At 38.8% G+C, this 27,665-nt stretch overlaps 3 protein-coding genes across 4 annotated transcripts in view; 1 reads left to right on the top strand and 2 right to left on the bottom strand.

Annotated features, from left to right (window-relative positions):
- Positions 1–572: 572 nt before the first annotated feature.
- WDR92 (WD repeat domain 92) lies at positions 573–7,063 on the bottom strand. The gene is made up of 8 exons (XM_038132588.1): positions 6,804–7,063; positions 5,726–5,826; positions 4,581–4,711; positions 4,000–4,101; positions 3,148–3,263; positions 2,672–2,806; positions 1,778–1,875; positions 573–1,049 (listed from the first exon to the last, which is right to left on the bottom strand). Exons 1-8 carry the CDS (start codon positions 6,993–6,995, stop codon positions 842–844), a joined length of 1,083 nt encoding a protein of 360 aa, XP_037988516.1. The 5' UTR covers positions 6,996–7,063; the 3' UTR covers positions 573–841.
- PNO1 (partner of NOB1 homolog) lies at positions 7,045–12,722 on the top strand. Its single transcript, XM_038132591.1, has 7 exons — positions 7,045–7,264; positions 7,347–7,496; positions 9,108–9,191; positions 10,750–10,810; positions 11,299–11,416; positions 11,911–11,981; positions 12,435–12,722. Exons 1-7 carry the CDS (start codon positions 7,091–7,093, stop codon positions 12,500–12,502), a joined length of 726 nt encoding a protein of 241 aa, XP_037988519.1. The 5' UTR covers positions 7,045–7,090; the 3' UTR covers positions 12,503–12,722.
- Positions 12,723–14,153: 1,431 nt separating this feature from the next.
- PPP3R1 (protein phosphatase 3 regulatory subunit B, alpha) overlaps positions 14,154–27,665 on the bottom strand; it is a 39,055-nt gene continuing 25,543 nt past the window's right edge. For both annotated transcript variants that reach the window (XM_038132597.1, XM_038132598.1), the window contains exons 3-6: positions 20,063–20,239; positions 18,603–18,662; positions 17,688–17,872; positions 14,154–16,301 (exon numbers count right to left, since the gene is read on the bottom strand). In XM_038132597.1, coding sequence (XP_037988525.1) covers positions 16,254–16,301; positions 17,688–17,872; positions 18,603–18,662; positions 20,063–20,239 — 470 coding nt within the window. In that variant the 3' untranslated portion in view covers positions 14,154–16,253. The remainder of the gene's footprint in view (positions 16,302–17,687; positions 17,873–18,602; positions 18,663–20,062; positions 20,240–27,665) is intronic.

Below are 27,665 nucleotides of genomic sequence, written 5' to 3'. Positions count from 1 at the left end.
ATCAAGGACTTCCATTTGTTTATGGTCTACTGTAATGTTCCTCCTGCCCACCCTCTGCTACACAGGCATGAAGGATTTCTCCATTGCACAAAGTTTAGGGTTTAATAGCCTGTGAGATTTTTCTGTACATTACTTCTCTAAATCTCAGGACATCTGAATAATACACTTTGTTCATATTAAGAAAACACTACATATAATTTTATTTGTAGAATATCAAGTTGAAAACCGATATAAAAGCAACAGAACATATAAACTTAATAGGAAACCCAACTAAAATAATAAAATGGTGCATTTTGCTCTGGTTTCAGTATGATCTTCAATAAAAACCTTACTCCTTGAAACCTGAGTACTAGTTATCATTTCTCTATGGTAGTAAAGAATCCTAAGTCACTTTAATAAACATTCTAATTAATAAATCCAGTAACACAACAAGTTTCTGTAGTAGTTCCCACTGCATGAATGCACATGGATAACACTATATATAATAAAGCCAAACCATTTAACAAGTGTGAACAGATTTGCACAGTGAATAAACTGAACACAAACCCAAGTGAACTCTGAAATTACAGAGCTGTGTTAACACAAAGGCACATTTTATTTTCATTGTAAATTCACATTTCTAGGTTAAATATTGTGCTCAGGCAACTTCAAGTCATGACAGCACAATCAGCCAAACAACTCTGATTGCATGTATCTGAACTTTCAATAGAAAAATCTGGCTTCTATTTCTTTAATCCAGTTTTATTAAAGAAGAAATTAAACTAGAAATAGAAGGCCACCCCTCCCATATTTACAGACCGTGAACTATATTGTTTTCTCATCAGAAATTCTAGTTTTCTTGTCAAATTTTGTTAAGTTTTGTAACTATCAGCACCCTCACAGTTTGGTCAAAAGCCCCACAGACACAAAGTCCCTTTTTGTCAGGGCTCCAGTCCAGGCTAGAGATGGGCTGTGTTGACAGAGTCACATTCTGCAAGAGACTAAGAGACCCTGCCACCCCCATCTCAGATCCTTCCGAATCTTTCTTCAAGCGCTGGGCTGGGTACTCACTGCCAATGAGAAAATTAAACAAAAACACCTACTTAGAAATATATTAATACAAACACATTATCACCCTCTTTATTTCCTGCTCTACAGATAAGGCAAATAAATGTCTTACAGTAATGAATAATTATATCTAGTTATATCAACACTACATACTTTAGTAGACATTTCATGAAAGAAAAAAGGAGGTGGGAAATTTTGAATCCTGACACCCCTATCCTATAGCTCTTTATTTTTTAACTAGTTGGCTTTTACCACAGCCAGAAAAACTTCATCACAACTATGCTTCTGAAACTTAATGCACCAACTTCATTGCATTTAGGACTATTAAATTATTTTTCCATGTAACGTAAGAAAATGTAAACATAAGAATGATAAAGTCAAGACTTTCAATATTCTTCTCAGATGTAACTGCTACCATATTAGAATTTTAAGAAACCCATTTTTTTTCCATTTATCACCTTGTTAACCAAGGATATAATTAGGTCTTCATTACATGAAGACAACAAGGGCAAGATTCACCTGTGCTGTAACATTTTCTTAGGGATTAATTTAAGATTCCAGATCAAGTACTGACACTGAAATCACCCTTTCTACTGCATTTGTAAGCAGTAATTTTAACCAGATATTCTGAGGTTGGAAGCAGAACTCCACTCATCATTTTCAGAAAGATTCTTTCTTAAAACATTAAATGGTTGGTTTCTTACTCCTGGCTAGAGAAGTGATCACTTACTATTTCCAAAGATGAAGGCTCCCAGATCCTCCACTTGTCATAAATATATCTCTGTTCTGTGGCAGGTGCCGTACCTGCCAAATGGTAGATTTTTGTGCCTAATAAAAGGAAATCAGCATTGTACAGAAGTCATTTGGAGATGAACTTCACAGGAGAGGACACAGAATCTTAAAACAGAGATCACTTGTGTGAAAGGAGCCCAGCCTTCCCATAGTGGATGGTTAATTTCACTGTATGATATCTCTTAAAATCATTACTGGAAGGGAATATATTACAAACACTGTGCAAACAAAACACACAGTCAACAACTCAAACCTCAGCCAGGGCACTAAGATCATATAGCAACAGAAATCACTTCGGGAAAAACCCCAACACAACCTCTGACTTAATGTATATCTGTCTGCAAATGTCCACAAGGAAAAGCTTAAATGCGCTAAATAAACAACAAATTCTATTTTCACATTTCATTACAAAATTATTTACAAAAAATAAATTAAATTTATTGTTTTATTCTGTAAAAAAATTCTTTGATTCAGAATCAAGTACCTCCCACACCTTATCTGCTTTGAATGATAGTATGGAAAATACTAAGAGATACTAAGTTGAAACTCAGCCTTTTCCAAAAAAAGGAAGTCCTAAAGAACTTCACCACAGAAGTGCCTTCTCTTGAATTACCACCAGATTTTGTTCACTAAACAAAAAACAAAACAAAACAAAAACACAAAAAAACCCCAACCCAACATCAACCAAAAAAACCCCAAAAAACAAAACAAAACAAAAAAATTATGAAGTAACCTGGGCATTTCTTACCTATTTGTACTACACCTGTAGTAATTTGACAGCATGAATTTAGGAAGTTTGTCTCTTATTAAGAAATTCTCAGTCTCCCCATACCTTCTCAGAAACAGAAGCAAAACCTTTGGTTGGATGCTGAGTTCTCATATCAAAAACATGGAATTTTCCCTCAAGTGATGTGGCCACTAGCTTATTCATATTTATATCTTTTCTGTCAAACTCCACACTGCAAACCTGGATATAGAACAAGATAAATTCAGTCTTGTAATTTAGTTATTGTTAAAAAAATGGGTGTTTTGTGATTTGTAAATATGTATTAATCACTGGTTATTTCACAATAATATCATCATCAAACAGGAAATAAACATGTTCATCTAAAACATTAATCCACTGAAAAATACTCCATCCTGTCCTGATCAAGAATGTGAGGGGTACAAGTTGCTGAACCTAAAGAAAATTATTCCTTGGTACAATCTCAGCAGAAACATCTTCTGGGTAAGTTTCACACAGAGTCCTTTTAATTCTTCCATCCTACATAGAAGCTGGAATGAAAATTACTTTTGTGATTCCCTTACCCCATTCTTAATGTTGGTCTCCCATCGCAGTGACATGGTTTTTAAGTCAAACAATTTAATGTCCCCATTGTCATATCCGGCACATACAACACGTTCCTCTTGATTGTAAGCATTGCCTGGACACAGAGAGAGAATTTACCAGAAAACACAAAACCTCTTTAACCTGTAAATTTCAGAAGTTCCAGGCCTGCAGTTTCAACTTCCATTTACACAACAACAACAAAAACTTGTTGGGATATTAAGATGTGGTGAACCAGATGGTTTTCAAACCTGAGGGGTCTAGAAAAATCGTGTGCAGGACACAAGCAACTTTGCTCTCTCCAAAGAAAAATGCAGAGCTCACATCAAGCATTGATGTTTTCTTTATTTAGCTCTTGAAGCTTTAAGGGACTTCTCTTAAATTAACTCCTTAATGTTTAGTAGCTGCAACTACACTACAACAGTGGTGAGTTCCCTGTACATGGCAACATTTACACTCCTTCCAGACCACCAGCTAGATATACTGTTTTTACATTTCTAGGCACATAAATAAAGCTTGCACAGCTTATTGGTGAAACCGCAGAATCATCAAATCATTCAGGTGGGAAAAGACCTTCAAGATGATCAAGTCCAACTACAAATGGTGACCAAAAGTGATTAGAGAATGAGTCCAAAACCTACCTATCACAAACCCACAAAACTGCTTTATTTTGAAGAAAAAAACACACACATAAATTTAATAGTGTAGAAAGTAAAACCAGCTACTTATGCATCCATACAAAATAAAGTATGTCATAACATCCTGAAATACATTGACAATCATCAAAACACAATCATGTGAGAGGGAGGAATGGTCACAATCTGATCAATTACCAAATGCCACAGTCCAGCAGTCTCTTTTGCTCTCCCCCTGTACAGGTTCCATATTAGCCACAGGAGTGTCATTCTGCCTTGGGTCCCACACCTTCACAGTTCCTGGGAAAGAAAGACAATAAATTTTGTATTAGGAATACATAGTCATACTGTGTTTACCTTCCCAGGAAAGCCCTTTGCTTTTCACCCTAATCATTCAAAAGAGAGGAGCAACTCTTTCAATTCTAGCAAGCCTCACTGTGTTTTGTGGATATAAGAAAGAACCACAAAACCAAACAGAAAAGCATTTGTTGAGGACAGAGTGAAAGCATTTGTTGAGGACATATTTTCTCTAGCTGATATTTTGCATTTATCATCATTTGTGTTCCTTCTGTCTCATGCCCACTGACAACGGTACCATTTGCTTATTTGTGGCTTCTAGAAGAATTAGAGAAAATCGGTCCCAAGAAAGATTCAAAAGACAGTGTACAAAGAACTAGTTGCAACAGGTTGTAACTAGTTCAGATGGCAGACTGTGCCCTGCCATCAAGAGCTTGCAGGCACAGAGGAACTGGGAAGACTTGCAGAGTTCACTAACTCACCATCTCGACTGCCAGTCACAATTTCTGGTGCACCTTCCCCAATTCCTAAGCCACCTACACCATCTATACTGTTTATGATTTCCTTATGACCTTTCACAGAATACACTGGTATTTCAGGAGCTTCTAAATTCCTAGGCAAGAAAGAAAAAGAACAGAAAACACAGCATTTTTCCTTGACATTCAGGATTTGTATAAAAATGAAAGGAAACTTGAGCACAAATCATAACAGCTCGGATTAATGGTGAGAACAAATGAGTCTTTGTTCAATTCCTTCTTTGCTACTGCTTTGGACTGCTCCAAAAGATTTGGCTCTGGTCTGGACCTCCCTGTTTGTAAAAACAGTTGTGAAATTTACCACAGCAGCCACTCAGACCCAGTTTTACATGCTGGGCTCAAAAATGAATCACACTACAGATCAAGAGACTCCAAGTATCTTTATCTGTAGGTCTGTAAAATAACTTGATTCATTGATCCCCACCTAGCTCTGACTATTGCTCTCTAACTTCAGGTGACTATTGTATCCAGCCATGAGCTTCATGGTTCTTTCCCACTGATTCCCATTCTTTGAGAATCCTTCAGAATTTTATTTTACATTTCAACTAGAAACTCCATGTAATTCTTCCTATTCCAACAAGAACCAGTAGTTCCTTGACACAGGGCAATATAATAATGATAATAAAAAAAATCCCCTTTTAACACTACTACTTTATTTGATCATAAATTTACCTAGACATTAATTACACCAATAATTCAGGAAGCTAGAAGAAACATTTGAAATGTCAAGATTAAAAATATATATTTAGTCTAGACATGAAATTTAGGTTGAACACAACCTCTTGTTTGTACTCATGCATCCATTCAAAAGCCTCTTTTCAGAGGACAACCTCACAGAACTTTAACAGGTTTTTGTAGCTGCACACAAAAGATGGGAGTGAAGCAGCACTGAATTAAACACAGTACAGAATTCTGTGTTGTTTCTACAAAACAGGCATGGTCTAAATACAGAAGCCAGCAAAGTTTGCACTCGGTCCCAACCACAAGCAGCATGGAGAGCATCTCATGCAAAATCCACAAACAGAAACCTCTGTTCAGACAGACATGGACAACATCAAGTGAAAACACTTCCAGAGAATATCTGTGCTTACCATATGTTAAGGTTTCCATCGAAATCTCCTGTAGCTAAGTATCTTTGCTGCAAAGATGTAGCACCAAAAGTTCCACATTTTATAGGTTTGGGCTTTTCAATCTTTTAAAGAAAGGAAATGTCTGTGTTAGCACATGGAAAAGGCAAAAACACCCACAGCGCACACAGTTCTTGGGAGTGCACAGGGGCAAGGGTCAGCGAAACACACATGGGATATTTGGTGCAAAATACTATCAAAATGTTATCGAAGGCAAGCTGCACTTTGAGTTTAGTCCTTGTGCAGAGAAAAGCAGAGGCTCCAGGTTATTGGTCTGGAAGAAAACATTCTGCTTGCGGCCTAGTGAGGCCTTATGCACCTGAGGAACTGCTATGCCTCAGAAGAAGCGAACACTCAAAGTTCAATCTGAGAGAAAAAAACAACCAAACAAAAGAGCAAACAACCAACCAACCAGCCAAAAAAACCCAATCAAAAAACCCAACCAACCAACCTAAAACCTCCACAACAAAAAAACCCCCAAACAAACAAACACCCCCAAAAAAGCCAAACACAGCCAGAAACCCATAATACAACACATGAAAACAGCCTACAAAACACAGCAGTAAACCAAATCACAGAATCACAGCCTCAGATTAAAAAACACCTCTGGGGTGGTCGAGTCCAACCTATGACCGGCCACTACCTTGTCAACTAAACCATGGCACTGAGTGCCAAATCTAGTCTTTCCTTAAACATCTCCAGGCACGGTGATTCCATCACCTCCCTGAGCAGCCCATTTCAATGTCTAATCACCCCTTCTGTGAGGAAATTCAGGAAGAATTCAGGAGATTCAGGAAGAATCCTGATGTCGAATCGAAACCTCAGCAGCTTAAGTTCTGTCAGTAGTTGCCTAGGGAAAGAGACAGACTCCCACCCGGCTACAACCTTTCAGGGAGTTGTGGAGAGCGGTAAGGTTACTCCTAATCAAGAAACAACAGGGTATCGTTGAGTCAGCACATTTAACACGCAAATCAGCTCCCGTTTTTATCCCCGGGCTCTGGACAAGCGCCCCGGCAGCCGTTCCCGAGGGGACCGCGCTCACCTCCCGCAGCACCTCCAGACGGGCTCCGTGCAGCTCGTACAGCTGGATGACGCCGGTGCCGCGGGCGGCGCTGCCCAGGCACATCAGGCGGGCGCTGCGGGGCACCCACTTGCAATCGAACACGGTGTAGCTCAGCGCCTGCTGGACATGCGACACCACCTGCGGCCGCTCCGGACCCAGGACCGCCGACATCCCGCCCCGCTCCTTCCCCTGCCCCGGCGGTTGCGGCGGAAGCGCCCGCCGGCCCCTTCCGGCGGGAGTCGTACCACGTGTGCTCCACGCCCAACATGGAGACCGAGGAGGCCGTAAGCAGCGGCTTCACCAGCGTCGTGTCCCGACGGAGCCGGAGGAAGCGGCGGGCGGGCGGCGAGGAGCCGGCGGCGGGAGCTGCCATGGACACGGCGGAACCGCGGCCCAGCAAGCGGCCGGCGTTCCCGCCCGTGGCCGCCGAGGCGCTCGGGGTACACGGGGCGCTGGGGAAATGCCGCCCCCAGATTTCCGCCGTCCCCCGCCTCACGGCCTGCTGTGTCTCGTCCCCGGTAGGTTGGAAAAGGTGAGCTGAGGAAGATTCCTGTGCCGGCCAACAGGTACACGCCGCTTAAGGAGAACTGGATGAAGATATTCACGCCCATTGTGGAGCATCTGCAGCTTCAAATCAGGTTCAACTTGAAAACGAGAAATGTTGAGATCAAGGTAAGGGGAGCAACTTCTTGGGCCTTTCTCGGTAAGAGAAGGTTTTGTGCAGACCTCGTAGCACCTTCCAGTGTCTGAAGGGGCCTCCAAGGAAGCTGGAGAGGGGCTCTTTGTCAGGAACTGTAGTGACAGGACAAGGGGTTACATTTATAGATTGAAAGAAGGGAAGTTTAGTTTGGATGTTGGGAAGAATTTTTTTACTGTGAGAGTGGTGAGACAGTGGAACAGGTTGCCCAGGGCTACCCCAACCCTGACAGTGGATAAGGACAGCTTGGAAAGGCCTTGAGCATCTTGGTTTAGTGACAGGTGTCCCTGCCCGTGGCAGTGGGTTTGGGACTAGATGATCTTATGGTCCACTTCAACCCCTTACCATTCTGTGATTCTGCCTCCTGAAAAGCAGGGCCTCTCCTCATGGATGTTCTTGCACCACAGATTAAGGACTAGAGAAGTCGTAAATCCCATATAATGCTTGGATAAATGGAAACTGTGTGGTGTCACCTCACCGGGGATCACATCTAGCAGTTATTGCTTAGAACAAGTAATTACTGCAAGTAAAATCCAAAACTACAGTTCTATTCCAGAAGGAGCCAGCAGAAGCTGGGGGAGTGTTCAGTTTTTGTAGGAGAAAGTAATGTACATTAAAGAAGAATTTTCATCCATGTCTTAAATACAGTTTTGTAATTCAATGTTTTCCAGCTATTTGAGGTTACCAAATACTGACCTGACAGTAAACAGTATCTTATAAGGATGCACTGATTCTCTTAATGCCTTTATTTGTGGCAGACGATAAGGGCCCATAGTTTAATACCATGTGATTTTTCTTTAATAGATTGCAATAGAATGCCTTAGGGCACAGACACCAGTATAAACCTGTAGTTCTTGTAGATACTCATTCTTTATTCTTATTCCTCCTGAGGAATGTTCACACCAGGAGTTTTTAAGGGGATATCTCAAGTTTTGACATACAACTCACTGTATTAGCAACACTAACATATGAGGTCTTCCAATGTAGTAGTGAAAATACAACAGGAATTTTGCTTCCTAACCATGAAATTACAAAATTACAAGAAATTACATTATCACAAGTTTGATGGCAGGACTTGGAGGAAAGGTGACAGAATTACCCCTTATTTACTTCCTAGAAATAACCTCAGGAGAAAGGTAGGGAGGAGCAGGAACTCCTGCAGTTTCAGTCAATAACTGTGCAGGAGAAAACCCTGGGATTTTAACACCGCCTATTGATATGAAATGATGTCTGGTGAAAAACAAGGTAGTTTTGTTCTTAATCAAGCTGATTTTATTTTACCCATATCCATCATGAATATAAAACTTTGAAATTAATTTCATTCATCTGCTAAAGCATATTTAGAATATTGTCATTAGAATAACTCTCCTGAGATCACCATCCTTCTCTTTTTCCTGCTGTTTGCGTTGCAGTTTAGTTTGTGTTGGTTTTGGGTTTTCTCCACCTAAAGGGTTCTACTCAGTCAGTGGTGGTGCGGATTTACAGCTGCTTTTCTCTTCTCTCCCCTCCAAGCACAGGCTGGTCTTTTAAGTTCTGCTCCTAACTTGCCCGGTCTTAATTTGCAAACATAACTTCTTGTCTTGCAGACTTGTCAAGAGACAAAGGATCTCAGTGCTCTGACAAAAGCAGCTGATTTTGTGAAAGCCTTTATACTTGGATTTCAAGTAGAGGTGAGTCTCCCAACAACCAGATTGTGAGATTGCTCCAGTTTACTGATCTGTCCCTGGCCTCTCTGCAAATTACAGTAAGAAGTCAAGAGAGAAAAATCCAGGTGGTTTTCTAGAAATCAGTGTTTTCTAGAAATTATGACTGAAGTAGACATCCAGTTTCTTAAGATAATGCCAAAAAAAAGTAGCCTTCAAACAGCACATAAACAGAGAATATAGGTTGTGTGAGACAAGCATAAAGGAATAATCTCCCTCTGAGGTCCCCTGTAGAGACTGCTCATTTTTCTTAAGCCCAAGCCAATAATCTCCAGTCTGTGCAAAATTCACAGAATCACAGAATTAACTGTGATTAACTGTAATTAAAGGTCGGAAAAGACCTTTGAGATCATCAAATCCAACCTAAAACTTTATCAACTAAACCATGGCACTGAGTGCCACATCCAGTCATTTTTTAAACACCTCCAGGGATGGTTACTCTACCAGCTCCCTGGGAAGCCCATTCCAGTGCCCAATCACTCCTTTTGTGAAGAACTTATCCCTTATATCCACCCTAAACTTCCCCTGGTGTAGCTTAAGACTATGTTCTCTTGTCCTGTTACTGGTTGCCTGGGAGGCAAGACCAACCCCCACCTGGCTACGCCCTCCTTTCAGGCAGTTGTAGAGTGATCAGGTCTCTCCTGAGCCTTCTTTTCTCCAGGCTGAGCCCCTCCAGCTTCCTCAGCCACTTCTCATAGGTCTTTAGTTCCAGACCCTTCATCAGCCTTGCTGCCCTTCTCTGGGCACATTCGAGCATTAAAAGTCCTTCTTAAATCGGGGTGCCCAAAACAGTACTGGACATCATAATCAAGGTGTGGCCTAATCAGTACCAAGTACAGGTGAAGAATGACTTCCCTGGTCCTGCTGGCCACACTGTTCCTGATGCAGGCAGGATGCCATTTACTTTCTTGGCTGTGTGGGTACACTGCTGGCTTGTGTTCAGCCAGCTGTCAGCTGAACCCCCAGGTCTCTTTCTGTCTGGTTGCTGTCCAGCCATTCTGTCCCCAGCCTGTAGCTCTGGAGGAGATTGTTGTGGCCAGAGGGTAGGACCGGGCACATGCACTTACTAAACCTCGTATTAATGGATTTGGCCCATAAATCCAGCCTGTCCAGGTCCCTCTGCAGAGCCCTCCTAGCCTCCAGCAGATCACCACTTGCACTTGCAGCTTGGTGTCATCTGCAAATTTGCTAAAGGTGGACTCAATCCCCTCATCCAGATGATCAGTAGATACTAAATAGGACTGGGCCTGTTGGAGAAAACAAACCCACTTTTTTCAGTGTTGTAGGGGCTGTTCCTTGCTCTAGACCTGTACTGGATTCACCTGCACTGGGGAGGCAGGGCTGAATGCAGGGGCATCCAAACCTGTGTAGGGTTCTCTAGATGGAAATATTTGTATTGCTGTTGAAAAAAAAAGAGGATTTAACTTCAGTTGTTATTTGCTAGGTTGTGTGTATAAAGAGAACAGCAGCTTTCAGCTGTGTTACTGGAACAAAATTGCTGGTAACAGATCTTCTTCTCTTTTAGGATGCCCTTGCTCTCATCAGATTAGACGATCTTTTTCTAGAGTCATTTGAAGTTACAGACGGTGAGTATTTTCTGATGCAGCATTCAAGAAGTCATGTGTACATTCTGCTACTATGGATTTGTTTTTTCTTTCCCCCGCTCCACTTTTATCACTTGCCCTCACGGATCAGGAAAGTCAGAAACATATAATTTTATGTAGTACTGGGACTCCTTGGAGTCCCCTGCAGAGAGCAGGATCTAAACCTGATCTACTTCATTTCTACCAGTGTTAACTTGGTGCACTTTGACTCCATTTCCTCAATGCAAAGTGCAGTGCCTTCCTCTGCAGTTCTAAAGGAGACTTCTGTGTGCCAGAAACCCCATGTCAGCACTGGCTGCAGTGTGCACTACTAGTCAAAAAAAAAGCTGAAATCCTCATGGATGTGTATTGACCAGTGAAGTTGCTTTTGTAGTACTTGGCATGAGTTGTTTCCAGCAACTTGACCAAGGAAAGCATTAACAGGAATACACACCACTGCTGTTATCCTGGGCATGCTATTCTCATTTCAGTCAAACCATTGAAAGGAGATCATCTGTCAAGAGCAATAGGGAGAATAGCAGGGAAAGGTGGAAAAACCAAATTCACCATAGAAAATGTGACCAGGACACGCATCGTTCTTGCTGACACGTAAGTACAGACTGACTTCCTTCTAGGCAAAGCACAACCCCTCAACTAATCCATGTCCAAGTCAAAAACAAAGATAACTTAAATTTTATGAAATTTTTGTAGAGTAGTAGTAAGAAAAAATATTTAAGAGAATATTTTAATAAATACAAGTTATTTTACCTTTTGTTATGAGAATGATGGTGTCACCAGCGCATCTAGAATTCAGTCACTCTCCACAGCATAAAAAATTCCTCATAAAAATTGAACTCACCAACACAGCAATGTTTTCCTCCTGATGCTGCTACACTGTTGAATTTGCAAATAGTAAAATCTATTTTAAAAGGATTTAGAAGAGCACAAGTCTTATGTTGTAGGGTTTTTTTGTTTACAAGTGTAGAAAAGAAACTAGTACGCTGATACAAAATTCCACATTTATCTCTAACCTCCAATTCTCTGTTAACTGTGCAATCTCTTAAATTACTTTCTGTTAACTACTGCTACTTTTCTTTTTACAGAAAAATTCATATTTTGGGATCTTTTCAGAACATTAAGATGGCACAAATAGCAATTTGCAATCTAATTTTAGGTATGTCCTCTTATCTAATATTCACTACATAATAATCTTGCAGTTTGAGAAACTGTTTGTGGCTCTTACCCTCTTCCCTGTCCTGTCCACACCTACATTTGGAGCAAATAGCTTGCTGGCAGTTGGTTTGCTACTCTTAAGAGAAAAATCTGGGAGAGAAGCAGGGAATCCAGGACTTGCTTTCTGGCTCCAAAACCCTCACCACATTGCAGAAAGATGTTCTGCTTTTCGATTTAGCTGCAGCATTCCCTAAGGGGTCTAAAAAAGCCAAAGGGAGCAACCCACTCTGAAAGCAGAAGTTGAGCTCTGCACTTGCAGTAAGATAGTGACTGACCTTGCCCATCCTCCTCACCCTTTGGCTTAGTTCTCCACTTTTTACATAGATGAGAACACAACACATCCATTTTTGTGACGGATTACGTTTGCTGACTAGATTTGTGCCTTCTTTTGCAGGAAGTCCTCCATCCAAAGTTTATGGCAATATTAGGGCAGTGGCCAGCAGAGCAGCTGAGAGGTTCTGAGCTGCACCACCAAGGACTGGGGCTGGAAGTCCAGGTTCCTGGACACAGAAGAAGCCAAGAGCTACAGAAGCCATCAGTTTTCTGCTGGATTTGGAAGCCCAGAAGAAAACCACAACTGTTTGTGCAGTCTGATTGATTTTGGACATGTGGTCTGATTTGAACACACCTAATGTTTCTGTGTAGTCATTAAAAGGGGTTCTAAATTGTGTCTATATCAAAAGTCCATGATTTTACTTGAACAGCCTCAAACAAAAACCTGCTTCATTACAGATTTTCTGAGTATCAGACTGAAGGGGCTGCTTCTTCAGAAAGCCTTGGTGTTTAATGTTTTGAGCCTAAAGGAATTGGCAGAGTTAAGCATTTTTAAGCACATGTCATGGTTTAGTATCTTCCTGAAAGACAGAGGAGTCAACGGGAATGCAGAGTTCAATGGCAGGCTGTCCACTGAGTCTCTGCTGCTGCTGGAACAATGCATCACATGAAAAGAGCAAGATGAAGGGGTAAATAACACCTATGAACTGAATCCTGAATCTGCACACATATAATATCTTAATTCCTACAAATTATCTCTAAGGACAGCCTAGTGAAGCAAAGAGCCACCAGGTTAAGTACGTTCCAGTGTACCAGAGCACCAACAACTGTAAGGTCCTGTGTGTCTCCTTAAAATGTTACATAAGTAGCATAATGCAACAAAAGTAGGGAGAGAAATTAGAGTGACCACTCCCACTGTGATTTAAAAATGGACATTCTTCTCCTAAACCTGCCAGGCAACCTTCTGCAAAATGTCTTGCAAAAAAAATCAGTTCAGGTTTGGGAATGAAAAAAACTAAGATTATCAAACACACAAGCAAATTGAGTAAGTATTTAGGTCAATGTCCATGTTTCCAGAATAGTGCTTCACAGTATGGGATTATCACTACAACCAAATTGATTCAGGCCTTGAGTTGTGAATAGATTTAAGAATTGCTGGAGTTACCTCAGCACACAGAATTTAGCAGTGTGAGTGATACAGGGGACAGTGTGTGCATTCCAAGCAGCTCCAGGCACATGTACCTGCTCACTCTGTTTTCTGTTCCTTGGCTACTTATGTCATTTATTTCAATTAGCTTGAAAGATAAAAGAGAATGACACAAGAGCACCCAAAACTGACGTTTATCCTAAATTAGGTGCATACCTACATTGACCTGAAGCAGCAGAAGGGAGAGGGCAGCACAGAGAAGGTTCAAACACCTGCACCATAAAGAGCACAGCACCGAGCTGCTGTGAAGAGTATACATGTGCAAGGAGGGCTGGTGTCATCAATTCAAAGCTCAGACATTTTCTGAGACATTAACTGCCTTTTATTCTTCACCTACATTAATGTTTGGGGGGGTTGGTTTGTTTTTTAAAACCACTTTCCACGGGGATTTGAAACAAAATAGGTCATCCATTTTGAACGTTTAGCAAAGAACCAGATGTGCCATTAAACAACCTCAACATGTCTTACAACACTGAAATGAGCCCTCAACGTTTTCAGCAGACTGCACCCTGTGGAGAATACACAAGTAAATCTTGATAATCAAGGAGTGGAAAAAAAATATGAACAAGTTTTCTTCAGAGCAAGGTGCAGAGCTGCTTTAAGGTGAACAGGAAAGGTACTCAGCACCCCAGCTAAGGTTCAAATATTTTATTTTGTATTCATACAGTATGAAGGTTCTTATAGTTCCCACAATATATGATGTAGCATGCAGAGGAAAAACTAAACATTCAACATAAATCATTTTCCCCACACAAACTGAAAAAAAAACCCTCATCCCTCCCCTTCCAGTCCCCCCTAAGGAAATAACATTAGCACTAATTTCTATAATGCCAGCCAAGATACGCACAAGCAAGAAAAACTGAAAGCATTTGCTAAAATGTAACAAATACTTATGTACAAAAAATTCACAAAAGACTAATTCCCCCCCTGAAGCAGAGCACATGGCAGTTGACACTGGAACAGATACAACCACTGGCTGGGATTATAAACCACGTACTGATCCAGAAGAAGAAAAAAGTTACATGTAGTGGAAATTTTTATTTTGAACATTAACATTTACCAAAGTTTGGCAACATTATCTTTTTAATTATGCAAATTATGTAAACAAGAGGAACATTTCAAATCGATCTACATGCAAAACTTCATGTCATGCAAGGACACTAAGCACCTGGATTTCTCTCTCACAGACAGAGCCCATGATGTGCAGCACTCAGTTGAAGGAACAGCTATGGCAGACAGGTGCTTAATTGAAGAGGTTCAGACAACCTGCACTTTTCACTGCTCGTTATAAAACTTTTTTTTTAAATAGAAAAACTACTATACAGGAAAGTTGTACTGTCCTAAAAAATCTAGCAAATATTTTTCTTCCAGCCAATAGTACCACTGCAGAAAAGGGAAGGGATGATATAAAGTTGTAAAACATGGCTTGCTACTTTTATATCACACAAACAGATCAAGTTACCTTCCATTACAAATTATGATATGGACAAATCTAGAAAAGAAAAAAATTCTCCACGAAAAGGACTGGAGAACTGCAAGAGGTATAAATTTAGATAGTGTGAAGTTTTCCTCCTCTATGGCATAGGTTAACAAGATTCCCCCCCTGTATGAATCATATATACATATATATATAAAATATTACCAGTTATTTAGCTACCTGTAGTATTTTTTTAATGCAAGGGGGGAAACTATTCATGGGTGAAACAACAGAATTTAAGTGGCAAGAACATTTTATAATCTAAGTACTGTATAAAATAAGTAGATGGGAATTCTGCACAGTTATGTTGATCCTAATTTCATTAAGCTAAGCACAAGAGAAAATTGTATATGCATCTACCACCTTAAGCAGCTGTATCTAAATTGAACCCAGAACAGCAGAATTGTCTTGGCTTCAGGACAGCTGTAACTGCTCCCAATTCCTGGGTGACAATCTCAGAGCCATCAAAGCATTCCGCAGTCACTATACGCACACGAGGACTAGTTCTTGGCAGTAGCATTAAACTATATTCTCATATTAAGTAGAGCTGTACTAAGTTATTTAGCAAAGAAATAGTCCCCGGTAATATATTAACAGGTAAAAATAAACTTAGTCTCCCGTGTTACCAAAAAAAAAGTAATTAAGGTGATTTAATAACAAGCAATGCTTTGTCAGCCATTCAATATATAGAAACATCTGAACAGTCACAGGAAAACAGTTGACCTAAGACCAAGTTAAAACTTTACATTCTTCTACTATATATATAAAACTGTGTGAAATAAAAGTAAGGATGTATATCCACATATTGAACTGTTAATATTCTGCTTGGCACTTTGTACTCTAGTTTTGTTTCTGAGTCAAGTATATTAAATTAAAGCCCACATAGCGACTACATATAGAAAGCTACATATATATCTATATATAAATACACACACACACATATATATAGATAGATATTTCCTTGTTATAAAAGATGAAGAAAAATAAATTAAAAAGCCAACCCCTTCCCTTTCTCCGCCACATTGATATGCTCTTTCCATCTTTGCTGTCCTTCAGACTTTAAAGTGCTACACTGAGTTATTGAGAGAATAAAAGTTCAATAACACTTAGTTGGCTTCATGAGGCTCATGTTGGAAAATGTGGCTTCACAGAGAAAAATACTTCCATTTAAATACACAGAGAGCATTGCTGGACGTCTCGAGCAGATCTTCAGAGATGGAGAAGAAAGCAAAAGTGTTGGGTGGTGCCCTACAGAGTCACACATCTACGACCATCTTTTTGTGGATATCTAGGCCTCCTACAACCTGTGAGAAAAAATAAGGTTCAGAAAGATGAGAATTGAAAATTAGCAAAGTGCAAAGAACACATTCAATGGATGCACTGAGGTCAATCATAAAGGCAGTATTTCCCTGGCCTCTCCAAACTGATTTACATTTTACAAGTACTGTGAGAGATGAAATTATTTATGTGCAAACCACAGTAGTACAGTACAATTAGTACAATTTACACACTCAAGGGCCTGAAAACCAGTGCAAATAACACCATTCTGGCATTCTTCTCTATCTCATATAATGACCTTGTATGTTTGTGCATGTTAAATAAAATGGTGACTTCTAAAACACCCTGTAAAACTGTGAAGCTTCCCAGGAAAAGAAAAGTACTTTAGGAACAGCAGCAGGATTTCTGACAGAACAGACACCCAGGAAAGAATTACCAGTGTTCACAGGTGTATGATCCATGCAGAGCAGAAGGAAAAGGAAAGGTGCCATGTCAGAGGAACATTTTATAATGCAGGAACAAAATTCAAAGGCCAAATGGTACGTACCAAAGACAACAAATTAAAATGCATTTTTGTAGCTACATGGCACCAGATTCAGAAAGGGTAAAATGCAAGAAAAAGAGTAAGATGTTGTAGAACTGAAAAGTGTCTTGTCATGAGGTCAACAAAAACTAAAGAAATTAAAACTAAATAAGAGGAAATTCCCTCAGTAGCACAAGGAAAGAAGCCTGGACAGAAGCCCAAAGACAAAAGAAGAAGCAACATCACATTTGATGACAGCCCAGTCCAAGAAATAAACAAGTAATGCAGTAATCCAGGCATTTGCAGGCTGTAGCTCTGCTTTGCAGACAAAATGTTTTTTACATCATGTCACAAAAATAATTAAACTTAAAAAAAAAAAAACCCAAAATGCAAACAATAGAACTTTTTCACATTAGTAGTTTGCAGCATGGCAGATTTACACCACCCTCCCTCCCCCTCTTTTTTTTTAGAGCTCACATATTTTTTGAATACGAACAAGTTATGTTTGAACTGAAGTTGTAAATTCAAAGATTAGTGTAAAAAAAAGCAATGCCCAAAGCATGCTATCAAGTGTATCTTCCTTAATAACCATTTAAAATCAATGTGTAAACACTCATTATTGCAATTTTCATAGGATCAAGATTTAATGTGTCATTTACTTTTTTTGAGAAAAGAATTTAAAACTTGCTGTCAACTAATTAGACAAATATATCACATGGGCTGAAATCAACCCCTTCAAGTGTTAAATGCTACATTTAAGCATTCTGTTCAGTAAACCTCAAAGTTCATAAAAATGCACCTTTTAACTGTTTACTCTTTTTCCAGAGCAGCACTTGAGGTTTTTTTTTCTCTCTGTAAATGACTCAATTTTCCTTTAGAAGTTACTTACAGCACAAAATTCTTCAAAGGATATTCTTCCATCACCATCCTTATCTGCATTAATTATGGTTTTATCTACAATTTGCTGTAACTGAGTGTCTTTGAGATTGTTCCCAACCATCATCTTCAGCACCTGGAAGAGCTCTCCATTTGAAATATAGCCATCTTTGTCCATATCATAAATGCGAAAAGCAACTGTAAAAATTAAAAAAAAAAAAAATCAAATATAAATAAACCATCCATTTGGTAGCAACTGTGGTTGGAAAACAATATAAGCTCACTTTAGAAAACACATGAAATTGTTCTAGCACCAGCAGTAAAAGCATTCTGTGAACACCAAAAAAGAAAATCTTCCCCACCACAAGTAAAGCACCCAGCTAGCAAAAAAATTACAACCGCCCAGGAAACAGATGACTCAAAATCCCATCTGGTTACTCTGCTGCAAACAACTTGGCATCAAGACTGAATTTATTTTTAAACATTACAGTCTTAGTTATTGGAAGCTACATCCGTAACTGAACCTGTCTCTTTTCTACTCCTAAAGCCAAGGTCTGGAGATGCAATTCTGAAACAAGAATTTAATGCTTTCCTACTGTAATAGCAAATAATTGAGTATTATTTCTAGGCCCCGTAAGTTCACAGAACTATACAGCAAGCTGTTCTTAAACGAACTTGATTTTTAAAGCAGAAAGCAATTGAAATTCTTCAGAAAGCAACCAACTTCCTCCAACTTTCCCTGCAGAAAAGAGTGCTAAACAAATCTTCACAACAAATAAAGGACAAAATGTGCAAAAAGCTTACAATCTACTTTCATTATTTTTCACTCTTTACAACAATTTGAATTTGCCAATTTCTTAACCTTAACTTACAAATGTGTATTTTTGAGGATCAGAAAATTTTTGTTAAGGAAAATCAAAATACTTACACCTTAACTTCTGTTCTTTATCTCCTTTGACACTGAACTGGGACACTCCTTCTATAAATTCTAAACAATGCAAGGAAAACATGTATAAAAAAGCACATTTTTTAATAAAGAAGTCAACATTCAAAAATTTTAGAAATTGTAAAAGCAATCTCATCTTTAAAATATTGCCTACCTTGTGATATCTAAATGTCTGTGTACTTTGATATTTAATGTTCTTCAGTTGGAGGAACCCCAAATCCAATGCAGTACTCACTAAACAGACTATGTCACATCAGCATTTAAGTAATTTTGTTGCTGGACCTTCACAAGAACCTGACAGAAAACTAAGTACTAAAGTTACTCCAGTTGAGACTCTAAATGGAAAACTCCCCTCAGTACTGGTTTCTCAATGTAAAGAATTACATTGAAACTGAAAACTGCTTTTGAAGAAATACTAAAATAATATTTTTCTATAAAAGAAAATTGGTTTTGCCAACTTCCTGTTCCCTTCCAGGAGGAACAACTTTTGATAACTGTATCAATCACAGCTCAGTGTCACAGACAACATGCTGTGTTGATCATCAATTGCTCATGACTATCTATTTTTTACAAGGGAATTTTGAATAGTTCCATGCAACAATTACTACTTCTGATCAAAACTCAACATTCTGGTTATACTGTAGCTATCCCTATAGACATTTAATGGGTATTGCAGAGGTTACCAGCTCTTGTATATTAATATCTTATTTAAAATGTCAGTCTGTCAGTATAAATAAGATTTAAATACTTTCTCCAATTAAAAAAAAATGCAAGACTGATTAACCTTCTTTAGTCATAAGAAATACTAAGTTTAATCTTGAACAGAAGTTACAAACATTACAATTTCAGACACTGTTTTAAGATGAACTAGTGAGGAAGATTTTAATCACAGCCCTTTTAATCATGAATATTTACAACTAATCTAAAATTTTGAGATATTTACTAAATCAAATCTTCTGTGTTGTTTGGATTTTTTTTTTCTTCAAATGTCAATCTAAGATCTACCTAAAAATAACCCCATAAAAGAAGTATCAACAGAAAAACCTGGGCTCCTTCCTATTTTCTAAATACTCCAAAGGAAGGATTTCATTTGGACAAATACAACCTATGCAGAAACACACCACTTAGCCTACCACACTTTCCTCAGCATCAAAATTAAGAGTCTAAATTGGTGTACTTTAAGAGATATTTAACCAGTAGTCCTCAGTCAGCCTGACCTTAAAAGCTATTACTAAACAATTTGGTCTCTTAAACATTTCACTCAGAAGTGCCCTAATGCAGAGAAATTAGTTTTATTGGTATTTAGTTCCACTAGGATTTAGCACCTTATTTTAACGTATCTTCTTCACCTCGCCTCTCTCAGATGAAGAAAAACCTGAATTCTAAAGCTCTAGGAATTCTGAAGTACCACCACCTGTCACAGAACACTGTGCCTTCCTTACCTTTAAAATCCACTTCTCCATTGCCATCTGTGTCAAATATATCTATTACTCGTTGCACTAACGGGTTTTGTTGCAATTCAGGTAAAGACATGAACTCTTCCACGCTCAGAGAACCAGAGTTGTCCAAATCAAGCTTCTTAAATCTCTTTCCTAGTCTTTTTATCTCATCAGCATCAACTGAAATGAAAAACAACCCCATACTTATTCTCAGAAATGCTTCAGTAATAAACCCTTTGCAATTAAGCACAAGGCACATTTCATTGCTTTCCTACAAGATTTTATCCTACTTTATTTTAACTATTAAACACCTATAAAGATAACATGAAATTCTGAAAACAAACACAATTTTATTTTAAATAATACTTACCTTTTCTCCTCCCTGCACTTGCCATAATACAGTTATTAGCCTTGTGACTCACTGAATATCACATGCTGACACAACATTTTGAAGGATTGAGGATGCTTAGCTAGTTACTTCTTAGTCAGCTCTTACAAATACCAGATATGAAGAATTTGAGGAAGAGACCAAGTGTTCTCTGAAGGAGACAGCATTATGTTTATACTGGATTAACACAGTATGTCAGAAAGACAACTATACTCAACTTATTAGCAAAACTAGTGCTTCTTCAGTACACTGAACATGAGATCTCCTGGGATATGAGTCAAGCAGGTTAACAGTCCTACTGGTAACCAGTTATCTCTCACCTACTCAAAAGATCCCTCTGATTGACCTAAGATAATTTTTTGTCTCCATCTCAGACAGGAAACAGACACACCTGTAGCCACAACTTGCATACAGCTTTTTTATTGTCCCAGAAATTAAAGTAGATTCAGGTTCTGCAGCAGCACCTCTTCATCTAATCTGTTCTCATTTATAGAGAACCTCAATTAAAGCATATATCTAGTACCCTATTTTACACATCTGATTATGCCAAGAATAGACTAAAACATAAAAATAAATCCATAAAAACAATTAAAAGCAATCACGTACTTTGCTACTGCTGAAAAGCTTGAAAAATTTCTCCACAACAACCTGAAACACCCTGTCATCAACCTCATTTATGAGATCCAAGTCTGTTCACATATTGCTCGCCCTTTTTAGCTACAAAGGAGCAACTGAGGTTCTGAGGAATCCTAGAAGGGGCCCAGCACAGAGCAAATCAAACATACCTTGCAGAACCTAAGACTGCAAACTCACCCTACCAACCTCCTCCTTAACATGAGCAGTTCCCTCAATATTTCTTAGCTTCATTTAGTACTGTGGTTGCTCCAATAGTAACAGAAATTGTATCGTATCTTCTACAAGGCACATACATCCACCTGATCCATTTCACATCACATCACTACCTTAGGCTTTTGTAAAACTGCAGCATACAATCAAACAGCTCTGAGTCTTTCCAATAGAGAAGGTCAGCCAACCTGCAGAGCTTGATGTTTTGAAATTGTAGCCAACTTAAAGACCTGATCCTCTACTGTTACCAACAGTAACCAACTACCACTTCAGTTCCTTGATATCCTTGTCTAAAAACCAGTGAGGCACAAACAGAGTCCTCAGGACTGTACTATTTCAGAATGAGAGCCTGACAGAAGTCCAAAGGCACAAGATGATTTTCTGCCATTCTGCAGTCTCAGTTACTGCTTGAAACTGCAGAGGCAAAGGGCAAAAACCAGTCTGCAGTCCCAGAATAATCTTCTCTTTGCTGTGCCAGAAAGTGACAGACCTAATTCTGCCTGCCTCCAGGGCTACAAAAGTGAGACTAAACAGAATTTGCTTTCTTCAGTTTCTAGTAAGCAGTACCGTATTTCACATAATTAACTTCTCAACTGCATTGAAATATTCCTTTTACTCCAGTTTGTGCAGAAGCCTTGACCATAACTGGAGGTGTGCTCTGAACAGCACAACAGCACGGCAGTGGCAGCAGCACACTGCACACCTACCCAGGAACCCCTCCAGATGACACAGAAGGAGAGCACCATACAGTAACCTGGATGTAGAACATCATCATGGGACTAGAAGAATACAGTATTAAAAAGGAATGGCAAAGCAGAGCTCCACGGCCAATTTTATGAGTTCCATCAGCACAAAATGCTGGATCTCACCAATACACTGAAAAGTATTTGCCACTTTTGCTTCTGTGCACAGAAACTCTTTAACTTCTACTCATCCCCACTCCCAGTCTTGCCACTGGACAATTACTGGGCCCAGCCCATTTTAATGCAGACAACACCTCAGCAAGCTGCAAATGTGGAAACTTCATTTTAGTGCAAGCTCTACTTGCAACTCCCATAGAAAGAGTTCATACCCTCAAAAAGTCTCACTGCACAAGCATTTGCAAAAGCATAAAAATATTAAGGGTGACTTATCACACAACCTATGTAAGCACATTTCCCCATGTAAAATATGTACATGAATTGACATAATTTATACCTGTATTACTTCACTTTAAAACAACTAAACAGCAAACTGAAAATATTGTCTATGGTGTATATAATGCACTGTCAGCTTCTTACCAGATCAGTGGAATCACACTTCCAGTATTAATAGAAAGACTAATCTTTCGATTTAGGTCAGTTCTAAAGCCTCCCAAACAACCTGCAATACTTCATAGTTCTGCAACTTCACAAAATCACAATGGAGAAAAATGATAAGAAGCATTAACACGGCTGGATCTATTCTCCATTGCCACAAAAACTAACGAACTTAACGAACTGCAAGTTCTATAACATTTCTAAATAACATGTAAGAAACTCCTAAGTACCAAAACACAGCAGTGGCATTTTCACAAATTAGGATAGAGACACAAAGCTGCCTGAAGCAGGACTACAGACCTCTGATCATTAGGTAACACCATTTTCTCACAACCCTGAGGTCACATTAAAGTCTTATTTCGTTACTTCAGTTCCATTTCCTGGTTTGGGAGCTCAAGTCCATGCCATTTTTCCTCACAAATACAAGAGCAAAGACTGAAAGTGACACATAGAGTTCTGTCAATGTTCTGGTATGAAGTGGAGTTAATGACCACATATACAAGTCAGTCACACACAGCTACATAGCTTAAATTGGCACAGGCTGGCACAAAAGACCAGACAAGACCGTCTCTGCCATTGCAGAGACATGCTAAGAAAACAAACCATTGTCAGAAAGATATTTTATCTTGAGTTAATATATCTCTAGCAGAACTACCAATAAGAACTATAAAGAAGAACATTATCTTGCAGCATTCAGAAACTGATCCATTAGACACAGTACTAACAAGCAATGTTGCTCTGCCATCATCTGCTGGGCACAAAAAACACTGTTAGGTTAACTTGCCTCTCATCTGCAGTTAACAAGGTCCTTACATTCCAAAACTAGCAAATGTAAGAGAAGAAATTTTGTTTTGTTTTAAAGATGGTAGACAAGGAGGTCAAGATTATGGATGATAAAGGTAAGAATCAGATCACAGGAAGGGGAGGAGGTTGCAAAGGGATGCAAGAGTATTTCTCAACAATGTTCATGTTTTGCTGAACTGTAACAAAGCAACAGCTGCCGCAATAATGAAATTAAGGATATTGAAAAATGTTAATTACTCTTTCTCCACATATACACACGTCCCATTTCATAGCTCATACCAGTTCAACTTCAATGCACAGTCCAGGTACAAATATCTGGCAGCAGTTTCTACTAGAAATGGGATTAAAATTTCTCATTCCAAACCTAGAAACATCCAGGCAAAGGGTTTGCCTGCACTGGAGATCTGAGAGAGATTCTTTTCTTAACGGGAGTCAAAAGAAGTTAAAAAACAGTACTGAAAAAAATTCGTATCTCTGCCAAAATCTGACCAAATAGCAAACTCTTCCTAGGTTTTGTTTCTGGCAATTGATACAGCACGAATGACAGTACTTGAAGGGGGAAATAATGAAAAAGCAAAGTAAATGCAGGGCTAAGAAAATTTTCTTTAATGGTTCATCAGCATATAAACCTCTGTTCCTAATGAACATATCTGGATAAACATGAGATCACTGTGTTCATAACTGACTGTATGAGAACCTAATATCAGAATTTCATTATTTTTCCTTAAATATACTGCAGGCACCTCACCTACCATTAAATCCTTTCTACAAGCTGAATTTTAAAAAGCTTATACACTTGAAAAAAATTTGTATTTCAGTAACATCTCTGTCTTCATAGAACAGCTTTAAGAAATAAGAATACAAATATAAAATAAGGGATTAATACATCACAGTATAATATGCCTTCGATTGGCATACCTTCTGTCTATTCTTTCTTCAGTTCACAGTCTTCATTTCTGGTGACTCTCCCTGCCTATGCTGAATTTACCTAAAAACTATGCAGGTCTTCTGGAGCATAATGTTTGTTTATTGGTCCTCCTTTGGATTTTTTAAAGGAAAAAAGCATACTTTTAGGTATAACAGCAGATTTCAATAATACCTTATTCATTTTTTGTTGACATTATCTCCCAGAATGCACATACACAACAGTTCCCATCTAAGATGCAGACTCCTCTTTTTTACAATGCCTATATTTTCCTTGTCCTTATCAACAGACTTTCTTAAACTTCCACATAGCTCTCACTGAAGAGCAGAGAACCGAAATTAATTCTCAGTGTCTGAACAAAAAATATGACTTCCTGCCCACACAAATTCTCCTAAGTTCTGCTGGAAATGCAAGGCACAAGATAGTTCAGCTCAAGGGAAAGCTGAGCTGAAAGGACTGATGGTGGCAGTAGCAGACAGACTTTAAGACCAGGCCAGATAAAAACACTAGGAACTCCTAGGAAGTCCAAGTCCATAGTAGTGTAAAAAGGGCGATACCATCACTAAGGAAAATCAGGACTGAGCTTTGTTTACACTGTTTGAAGCAGAGTTTGCCTGTGACTCATCGCCACACTGCCATCAACCCTGAGCATTCAGATCCGAATTAGCCTTTTTTGTGCTATGCTCCCCAGCTGACAGGGGCTCTGTGCTTCCCACGCTTTTCAGCAGAACCAGACAGTATCCCGCTCACCTTGGCACTGATGCCTGAGCTCACAAACTTACAAACTGAATGGAAATAGTAACTGCTAAGTGCTTTTCTTTAAAATGCTTTATTGGCAGCCCTGCACAAACATCAAATTCTGCACTGTTTTAAAACACTTAAAATTATTTATGTTTATTTCATAATCCGTTTTGGATTTTGTTCCCCTTGTAATAAACATAAGGCAGGTGTTAAGTAGTTCTGGTACTAAAGATTTTTTTTGTTAAAGAACTATCAGTACTTTAACAAGACTCCTCTTCTATCCAAGTATTAAAATTCTTAGGGCCAACACCTGCTTAATCTCTTGAATTCATTTGCATACATCTAAAAATATGATGAATCAGGTTTAAATGCTTCCAAGAAACTACATGCAAATGCTTTGCCTCACTCCCATTTTAGTGCAGGAGTCTTATCTCTCAGTTGCTCACTTTCTAATATGCTGATCCACACTGCTGAGTTCCCCACTTCTGCCCCTCAACACAGCAGTAGAGGATGATTCATTAGATTTTAAAACAATTCTGTTTCAAATTGTTATGCATGTAACTGATGCTCAGATAAGACTGTAAAAACTATTCAAGTGGCAACTCAAAAAGCTTTATTAGAAGCCAATTTCAGTGTGCTTTATGTTGAAAAAACAGTATTTTCAGAAAAAAAAGAATTATTTTTTTTTACAGTTAACATAAAGGTACATAGCTAACTTTTTATTAATCTAAGAGCCAAAAGTAAAGAATGCCCTAAAACTACAGATTTCTGAAACCCACTACATTCAGTGATGCTTTAACAGGATAATTGCATATGCATTGAGAAGCATGGTACATGCATTGCTGCAGAGCACACAGTATACCCACAGGTATCTGCAAAGGGTACAGACCTTAGAAAAGCTGTACATCTCTCAGCAATTAGGTGCTGAGCACTTCTGAAATCTAAATGTTTACCCCTGTATTTAAAAGGTTGGCCCTTCAGATACTCTTAGAATACAGGCTCAAAGTTTTCACTAACAAAAGCCAGATCAGAGTGTGGACACAGACAGCCCTACTTCGACTAACTTTTCAAACATGAAATCACTATAGACAAGAATATTGCAAAGGTATTAGGAGAAATTTTGCAAATCAAACATGTTCTGAAATGAATTTTAAATGTTTCCCAGACTAACTTTCCCCCAGAAGAATGTATTGCAGAGATCTCAAAATAAAACAGACCTTCAGCAAAATTTGCACCTTTACCTACAGCCTCATCTGATTCACGAATATAACACTTCAGAGCAGCAACCATGTCAGCCATTTCAGTTTTGGAGATCAAATTTCAAAAAGATGATAACCTTAAGAACACATTCAACCACTCATCTTGTATATGCTTACACACAGCTGGCCTAATCCTTTTTATGACTTCAGATGTGTCAATTACAATTTCCTAAGTTAGCAAATAGACACTAGTCTTCTTATCCTAAAATCCACTCTACAAGAGTGTTTATATTAAAAATACTGTATATATATATATACACAGTATTTTTAAAATACTGTATATATACTATATAATTTTTAAAAATACTATAAACTATTCTTTATTCTACTACAAAATAGTAATCTCTACATCTTTTTGCAATAATAAAATTTTCTTATGGACAATTTGACAGATTCTGGCTGACATCAAATTTTGACCATGGAAAGCAGTGGTAGGTTTTCATTAATTTCTGGCACAGCACAGCTGAGAAACAAATCCAAACCACTTTAAGGAATCCAACAACACTAATTCACCCACTGAAAAGAACTAATGTTCTAAAATGAAAGGTTAAAAGAATATCTATCTAATGGTGTGCATCCTCTCTGTGTTATCCTGAATATGCTTAATGTAACTGCCTACTTTGGTGTCTCATAAGAATTTTGTGTTAAAGTAGCAACTGTACACCAAGCAGAGGTTATGACCCACTGCCTCCATGCAAATGCATTAATACATTATTACTAACTGGCAATCTCCAAAAGGTGAAAATTCAAAATCTGTAGGCTCTAGATTGCAAAGCAATGTGTGTGTTCTATTTGCCAACTGTTAGAGGTGTGGCAGTTATCTTCTGTTAATTGGGCAGTTTTCCTTATTTCTTCCACAAACCAATCCTCCCTCAAGGGAGACATCTGTTGTTAATGGGCTATTGAGTGTCACTGCATGACTGATAAAAATTACAGCATCCCATTGTGAGATGCTCGGACCAGAGGAGCCAAGCATTCCTAACTGGATATACTCTGAGATTTTGAGACACCATAACAGCCTTTCCACTGGATTCCCAGAGGAACAACTGCCTTTTCCACTGGATCTTCAGAAGAAGACTACACCCTTCTACAGGATCACTGCTTCAACAGAACCATACCTAGCACTCCAGGAGGACTGCTACCAACACCCTGACCAACAGGATGTCAGGTCATATTCTGATTCTGTCAGTGTTGGTTTGTACAACTGCATTGTTTATTTTTAATTTTCTTCCCTAATAAAGAACTGTTATTCCTGCTTCAATATCTTTGCCTGAGAGCCCTTAATTTCAAATTTGTAACAATTTGGAAGGAGGGGGTTTACAGTTCCCAATTCAGGGGAGGATCC

Source organism: Motacilla alba, chromosome 3 (assembly GCF_015832195.1).
Source record: "Motacilla alba alba isolate MOTALB_02 chromosome 3, Motacilla_alba_V1.0_pri, whole genome shotgun sequence".
Classification (NCBI taxonomy): Eukaryota; Metazoa; Chordata; class Aves; order Passeriformes; family Motacillidae; genus Motacilla; species Motacilla alba.
Note: the sequence above shows the minus strand (reverse complement) of the source record. Positions and strands in the feature narration are given on the sequence as shown.

What these genes read in the sequence shown, in the direction of transcription:
- WDR92 (XM_038132588.1), bottom strand. Translation starts at nt 6,995, where the DNA reads ATGTCGGCGGTCCTGGGTCCGGAGCGGCCGCAGGTGGTGTCGCATGTC. An exon ending in AGACCAACATTAAGAATGGG is followed by an intron (nt 2,807 to 3,147) that starts GTAAGGGAATCA and finishes TTCTATATCCAG; the next exon opens with GTTTGCAGTGTGGAGTTTGA. An exon ending in TTGCTTCTGTTTCTGAGAAG is followed by an intron (nt 1,876 to 2,671) that starts GTATGGGGAGAC and finishes TCCTTTTATTAG; the next exon opens with GCACAAAAATCTACCATTTG.
- PNO1 (XM_038132591.1), top strand. Translation starts at nt 7,091, where the DNA reads ATGGAGACCGAGGAGGCCGTAAGCAGCGGCTTCACCAGCGTCGTGTCC. An exon ending in TACTTGGATTTCAAGTAGAG is followed by an intron (nt 9,192 to 10,749) that starts GTGAGTCTCCCA and finishes CTTCTCTTTTAG; the next exon opens with GATGCCCTTGCTCTCATCAG. An exon ending in AATTTGCAATCTAATTTTAG is followed by an intron (nt 11,982 to 12,434) that starts GTATGTCCTCTT and finishes CTTCTTTTGCAG; the next exon opens with GAAGTCCTCCATCCAAAGTT.